Raw genomic sequence first — 8,038 nt, forward strand, 5'->3', positions numbered from 1 at the left:
GCAGTCTAATGGCCCACTAATTGAAATCACATAACTAAGAGCTCTTGGATTGCAGAGAACACAACTTGAGAAAACACCCAAAAAAAGAAAAAGGCAAGTCTGGGTGCACGCATGGGTAGGGGTGTGCATCCTTGGGTGAAAGCATGTTTGACTGTGCGCGTGGTCTTCGGCCAACTGTCTACCCAAGGTGCCTTTTACCAGTTAGGTTGCGATTACACCCTATTTTACATTCTTCTCTCTATTCTGGATGCCAAAAATAATTATAGGCCTGTCCTATCAGTGTCCTCCGACTACTTTCTCCTGTAATTGAAGAGATCCCAGGCACCCTTGTGTGGGAGGAGTATACATTCTGCACAGCTGGTGCTGGAAAAGTGCAGGGGACCCAAATCACAGGGTGATAAGTAAGGCAGTAAGTTATCATCGATGGCTGAGAAAATAGTCAGTCAATAGTCAAAAGCCAGGCCCTGAGTTTCCCCATAGTTTTTTAGTACATAATATAGAGCTTCATCCTGCCAAACAACTCAAAGGTATAAATAATTCAATTACAAACATCAAAGTGAACTGTACCTGATAGATTTTCACAGTGCCATGGACGTCTGATGTAACCACTGGTGGAGACTTCTGCTGTTTGCCAGTAACCCTGAAAAGAAAGGTGTCCACATTTTTTTAATGTCTCCGAGATCGGTAACATTCCTCTCAAATTCTCTGAGGCTCCTTTGACACAATACAGTGTAATGTCACTTTGATGCATTTAGGTTTCCTCCACCATTCTGTATGGGTCTTCTAGCATTCTACAATGTGCCTTTGGTGGACCATAATAATAATTTGTATGTTTGGAATTCTTTAATGTTTCTCATTCAAGTTCATTAATGTAACCTTGAGAAGATTTTCACATTATAAAGACCAAGTCCAGTTTTTTAACAAACCAAATTAAGTACAATAAGTGAACTATACTGTATGTATAAGCATATTTTGCATGTTACAAGACTGCACATTGCACATTTCATTCTTAAGTAACATTCTACAACAATAAGTAGGTTCCTTAGTCAAGCATTCCTGCTTCACTTGTTATTGCATTGTATGCAGAGATTAGGAAAAAATGGGGTTTTAATTCCAGTAAAAATAAAATGAACTTTAACTACACTATGCAAAATAACCTAGTGCTTTAATCTTGTACCATTTTCCACATACATTGCAAATAATTTAACCAAACTATGAGAACCATATTAAGCAACCAGCCAACAAATTAGCATTTGCATGTGGCATTTTTCGGAAAAGACAACTTCTCTCTATTAAGGCATTGAACTGAAGTTTATTTTGTGACATTTCCTGGTTGTTTATCTCTACATTCCATAAATAAGGAGTTACCAGCTATCTCTGAGTTCATTATCCGCAGAGCAAGAAGGCTGGTCGGCTCTGTGTGAACTCTCTCTCAGAGGTTTTTGCCAGAATCCCACACACCCCGTCCCTCAAGTTCCCCCACTCCCACTCTACCCAAACAGAATACAATAACAAACCTAACAGCCCTATTCTGAATACCAGCCCCCTCAGTTCTGCTGAGTTTCAACAGATCAGCACCAGAGCAAGAGATAGCTGGAAGCACTTTCTGCCTCTGATCAGATCAACTTCAATTATCATGTTCCCTTCCGGTTTGCAGAGCTTATCTAATTTCACTCAGATGCATCAGACACACTGTGGCAGTGCTCCAAACAGATTTTAAAACATAAAACTTCCTTTGAGGAAACAAATAACTAATAATTAAAAAAGGAATAATGAAGTTCATATAATTCATAAAAAAGGAAGTGTCTGAAATCTTTACTGGGCCGAATGTAAACTCACCGTGTTCCGAACAGAACACGGGGAAGCGGCCACTTCCACCAGAAGTTAACATCTGTTCAATGGTAGTTCTTCTCCTGAGGAATGTGGTTTATGATTATGGTTGCTTATTGACTATCTCAGACACTAAAATACTTTGACTGATGTGAATTGGACCAATAACTATAGAGAAAACAACAAATAACTGCACAATGATCCTGTGCTCAGAAGTCTGTGTTAGCTCACAATGATCCGAACACCACCGTATACACCTACCCGTTTCATAGTCTCTCATTAGCAACAGCTTACCCACCACAATGTCACAGTGGAGCACTATTACCATGTCACTGTATGCTGAATTTGATCGGGTATGTGACTTATACCAAGTTTTTATGATAACGGAAGGAATTATACTATACACACAAAAACCAAAGTTGATCTCAACGCAATTTTTTTGTTTTTTGTCATAAAAGTTGTACTGTTCAGATCATGGTGAGCTAACTTGGTGAGTTTACATTATTCGATTCATGACATCCCGAATAAGCAATAACTTATGGACCAGTCTTATTTCTACGACATAAAGAAGAGATTTTTAGCACTCTGAGTTATATGATGATATATCCGGCCACTGTGTGACTCACCATGAACTTACTGGCCTTGTCACCGGGCACACTTGCAAAGGTGATCTCCAGGTCAATGGGCAAGGTGAGGCTCAAGACGTCTTCACTCCTCGTTTTCTCGAAGACGATGGCCTCCTCGCAGTCAATGAAAAGCGAGATCTTGTGGGGCTCCAGGTTGAGGGCGACACGGGCCCAGCGGTCATTGGAGAAGGGCGTGCCACCAGGGAACAGGATACTGGCGGGCTCCATGCTGTGAACGGCCCGGTAGTCCAGACGCAGCTGGTTGGAGCGGGTGCTGGAGACCAGCTGGAGAAGCGGGTGGCCGTCCTTCTTCAGGGCGGCCGGCGAGATGAAGGATATGAGGGCGCCGTCTGAGTTCTTGGCCTGCTGGGCCACAAAGTGGAACCCGATGGAGCCCTGCATGGTGCTGAGGAAGTAGATGGAGAAGTCCCTGGGCAGGGTGAGGTGAGGCACCCTCTGACGGAACTTCCAGGCTGGGATGCCTGGCTCCATGCCCTTGGCCTTGGTCACACCCTTTATGGACCGTGTGATATTCAGAGCTTCTAGAAGATCAATGACTGGAAATACAAATTGAGCTTGTTAATGTGTAATTTGCTTAATTACGATTGGTAAGTGATACTGATAGTGATACTGGCTAAAAGAATCAGACCTGGGTCAAATACGTACTTCTTTTGGATTCAAATACTTTTCTGCGCTCGATGGATCTTGCATGGTGTAACTGAGCCAACCAAGAGCATCAGAAGGTGGGGTCTGCACTTTTTCAGAGTATTCCATACACCAGACAAGCTCAGTAATGTGTAGAAAAGATTTGAATCCAAAACAATTACATATTTGATCCAGGTCTGAAGAGAATAACTATAAGATGTTATGACATAATATAAAGGTACTATGGCATATTATAATTCACATGAGGCAGGTCCACAGATCATTATCATCATACATCATCAGCATAAAAGCTGAAATAAGGCAACAACTGTCAACCAAAGGAGTTCTTGTCTATACATTAAATTAGCTACTGACCTCTGAAGATGATAACAAACGCTGGTTACAGTTCATGTTCAAAATTATGTTCAAAAGCAACTAAACCTCCTGCAAGTAGGCTACTTATCAGAGTTTTGCTGATTAACAAAATGTACAGTCTTTGAGACATTAATTGGAATATGTACAGTGAATGCCTGCAGTCAGTATGTGTCCTCCAACACAAACTGACAACGGACCCCAGAGTGGCACTTTGTGCTTCTTTGTCTTTGCTGTGTTTGGGGGTGGAGGGGTCTTTCACGCACCAGCGCCCCTCTCATGAACATCTGTGTGGTCACAGCGAGGGGCCCAGAGTCCAGAGCAAAATCCTGCCACTTTGTAGAGGCAGAACTTTGACCTTTTCTCACATTCAACAGAACTGGCCAGAGAGAAACAGTGTGCAGTAATCCAGAAATCTGTGAAAGAAAGCATCACACTCCATCTGAAAGTACCATGAAAATGAAGAAAACAGGGCTTGTATAGTGTGTGCTCCTACTCCACCATCGCATAGTTGCGTGGGCAGGAACACTAGTATTACACCTGACACAGAACACTGGTGGCAGTATAGTCACAGAAAATCGCTTTTATACAAAGACCCTTCTGTAGTCAAGGATTGTGTGTAGGCATAGTCAGCACTGAAGTGTTCATAAAAGTGTTACTTGATAACAAAAATCCAGAAGACAAAAAATAAGATGCTTCAACCAGACACATGCATTGTATTCATGATCTGGTTCTGCTAAGATCCCATTAAAGTAGTGTATTAATCAAGTAATACAAAGTTTACAGAACTTGGGAAGCAAAGTAATGAATTTTCATGCTGTGAAGCAAAACTGTAGTCTTGAGCTTCTGCCAGCTCTAAATATACTGAAAATATCTTCGCTGATCTCAACTGTAGCGCATCTGAAAGACGAGCGTCTCCTGCCAAAACCAAGTTCAGTGAAATTTATGCTTCTCGTTGGGTCAGTAAAAAGTAATGGGTATTAAAAGCTGATTGTTTTTCCAAGTCACCACCTGTTCTGCAGTGGTTTATAATGGCCTCAAGTGTGCCAATCCTTAAGCCTGATGGACACCCACCAACCAAATTTGCTTATATCCTTCAGCACATGGTTTTATCAGGTGGTACACTGAGAAACATGCATTTTGAGCTGTACTTTAGATGCCTGTTTCCCTGCTCTGATTAGGACTGTTGATATAAAAAGCCAAAAACAACTGCTACAGCAGGCAACTGCAAACATCTTTGGGCCAAGGACTTGAGAACAAACATCTGCTGCTCATGACCCCAGCAGATATTTCAGATCAGTCATATAAGCCTTGTATGGCAATCGCCTTTTAAAAACTTAATCTCAGGGTTTTGCTGAGTCATTATAACGGAACACACAGTAAATAAGAAATCATATTCCTTCAGTTTAGCAAGAACGTTTTATTGGGCAATTTAAGTGTCTTAAGGAGGAAAGAGCAAAAAGAAGAAGCAGAGCTCCAAACCATCCACTCTATTTTTTTCTGGTTAACCCACCCTATCCACAATGTCTCAGACCACCCTGTTCTATATGCCCCCACCGCCCTCTGTATCTGTCCACCCTGTCCTATATACCTGCTTGCCCAGTGCCCCTGCTCACCAAGTTCTATATGTACCTGCCAAACCTCTTTCATTTGTTTCTGCACACCCATGCAAGTCCACCCTGCCCTATGTATCTGTCAATTCTGTAACATATTCCCCTACCTATCCTACCCTGTTCTATGTGCCCCCCATCCACCATATCTTACATCTCCCTGCCTGGCCTATCACCAAAGTCCATCTCCAGCAGATGTTCCATATATGTCATAACACTCAGTCTGCTCCCAACTGTAATTACTGCCAGCGATTTTCTGATTTTCCTTTCCAGTCCTGTATCACGTTAAAGCAGCTGTTGCACTGTGCTAAAGTGAGGATGACATCACCTCAGGAACAATGTGCCCTCTCGGAGGCACAGTTGCCCACTTTGGAGAAACCGGCATGGAGGAATTTCAATCTTCGTGACAAACTCGCTGCACAGATCCACCATGCGCCTTTTCATGGCCCCAACATGCTCTCAATGGTGGAGCAAATGACTATTCCCTCTGCAACTGTGAAGGCAGCGAGAGATTGTAGATATTCCCATGATGCACAGAGGGCCGTAAGCTGCATCTCTTGGACACACGCTACTCTCATTAGGCTCCATCCCTACAGGAACTAGACACGTGGACCCCATTAGATACACAGGAAGCAACAGCCCACAGGCAACCAGCGGCAGGCAGGAAGAAGACCAGCCCCCAAAACCAGCAGAGAGTTTTATACCAACACAATAAAGTTATAAAGTTATGAGGCGATGGTAGTGGTACTTTTTGTACAAACTGTTGTTCGCTAGGTTAAATTTATATGTATTGATTATGAATGGGCCTCAGTGCCTTGTTGGCGATACTCCATTTCTTTATTCTTGACAACACTGATGTTCTCCATTACTGTATATCACTCTCGATAAAAGCATCTGCCAAGAGATGATAACTGTAAATATTTGTGACTTTCCAACAACCATTTTGGGGGAACTGTCCAACCCATTTTATTTGTTCTAATGCACTTCACATTTCTATGATATCCATTTACTATTACATCTTGCCACTCTATTACCAGGTTCCCCTGAGATTTCATTGGGGAGTTTTTCTCCCCAAAAGGAGTTTTTGTTTTTACTTCATGCACTTTCTATTGTGGGGGTTCAGGTCTAGTGTTTGTCCTTCTGCTACTCTGTAAAGTGTCTTTGTGACAGTCTCTTCTGAAGGGCTACAGTATGAAAAGTGAATGTTGTTCTCCTCACTAGAGTGGTTAGCAACACTGGCATTAGAGAGAGTGGTAGTAACACTTATGTACCATTTGGAGGCAGAACTACTGTATCACTGTTACAGTAAGCAAAAACTCAGTGAATATGTATTCCTGAATGCTTAAAATATTTTCTCATCCTTCATCATTTTGCCAACATATTTGTGTTGTAGGATTAAGGACAAAGGCTGGTAACAGTAAAGGCACAAATGACAATACCAACAATATGTCCAGTTTATGAACATTTAAACAGGAAACAAAGGAAACGGTAAATATCATTGTCATATCGCAGAACTCATTAAAGCCAAAATCACGGTTTTTAAGTAGACATTTTTAAATAATGTAAAATAGTAGCCATTTGTTCCACTAAAGTTGTAATACTTTATATTATGTAACAATTTTTGCATAATATTTTGGAGAGGGGATAATTAGCTGCAATGTGTAAAATATCATTGTGTTTGAAAAATGCAACTCAGTTTACGACTTGGCATTAAATCTTCACTGTAGAGATTAAATGTGAGATTAAAAATTATACAGATTAAAAGTAAGTGTTTGTAACTCAACTGTATCTATAAATACGATGAACAGCAATCAGCGTACAAATAATGTGTGGAATGGCTTGCAACAAGAAAACATCCAAGATTTAAACGGATGGATATCCTTTTAAAAATGTACCATTTTCGTCGTCGTAATATTGGAGAGGACCGTCTTCTTGAGCTCGTGTTGCCAAATGAAAGTTCCAAAAAGCTAAGACACAGAACTGCAAGGACAGAGCTGTTCTGATCCTGGGGCTCCCCATTATCTTCACCCGAGTCTTCACTGCGCGGCCCCGCAGTTCCAAGGATCTAGCAAGTTATTAAAAGATCACTTCAAGATATTTAACGAGATATTAGCTCAAATGTAAAATAAGGCTCAGCCTTGCTGTTTTGAAATAGTTTCAAAAAAAGTGTGAACCGCTATACAATAGTTCTAACGCGCTGCATATGAGTTTTGCGGACTTTCCCTTTCCACGACTGAGCATCAATGAAACACGAAACATCTGGCGATCATTTTGCACAAAGAAACATAACATTTTATATTTTCTAAATAATGCGGCGATGTTACGAACTTAAGTCGTTGGTTCCGTCCTTTGTAATTAAAAATTTACTTAGTATTCGTCTCAGGTCATCCGTGATACTTCCATCCTGTCCCGGTCACTGTACAAGTAACCTACTTCAACTCATAAAGTTTTGTTTCCCAATGGGGGCAGGTCCCCCCCTTCATAAATGTTACGGATTCCTTAGGATCCACCTCTCAATTATCTGCAATAAAACCCGGATTGGAGTTTTGGACTGGAATGGGGCCAATAGCAGCTTTTGTGTTGAACAAATGAGGATGAATTTTTGTAACATTCGTTACTGACAATCTGTTATCTCTTACCTGTTTGTGAGCGTGATTGTAATATACCACTGCACATTCATTGGAATAGCAATCATGTATATTACATGTTAATTGTCACTTGAATATTTCACAAAGTTCAGTAATATAAATTGAACAGATGGGGTTAATTAAAAGAGGATTACCTAATATTACTGGTGCAGTAATGGAATAATCCCATTCTAAATGCTATGAAAACCAAGACAGTATTGCTGTACTATATTTTGACGTGTTGTTCATGCAGAGTACACATTTGGGTGTTATTAAATTACAAAGTCTCTTGGTCTAATTCCTAATCCCCACTCTCAGCAAAATCACT

General features: G+C 41.0%; 1 protein-coding gene across 1 annotated transcript in view; it reads right to left on the minus strand.

The window, feature by feature from the left end:
* Positions 1-7,516, minus strand: part of kcp (kielin cysteine rich BMP regulator) — a 69,185-nt gene extending 61,669 nt beyond the window's left edge. Inside the window, exons 1-3 of the mRNA XM_061251410.1 lie at positions 6,979-7,516; positions 2,457-3,013; positions 568-640 (exon numbers count right to left, since the gene is read on the minus strand). Of these exons, the coding sequence (XP_061107394.1) occupies positions 568-640; positions 2,457-3,013; positions 6,979-7,102 (754 nt within the window). The 5' untranslated portion in view covers positions 7,103-7,516. The remainder of the gene's footprint in view (positions 1-567; positions 641-2,456; positions 3,014-6,978) is intronic.
* Positions 7,517-8,038: the final 522 nt, after the last annotated feature.

The sequence above is a fragment of the Conger conger genome, chromosome 8 (genome assembly GCF_963514075.1).
Source record: "Conger conger chromosome 8, fConCon1.1, whole genome shotgun sequence".
Taxonomy (NCBI): Eukaryota; Metazoa; Chordata; class Actinopteri; order Anguilliformes; family Congridae; genus Conger; species Conger conger.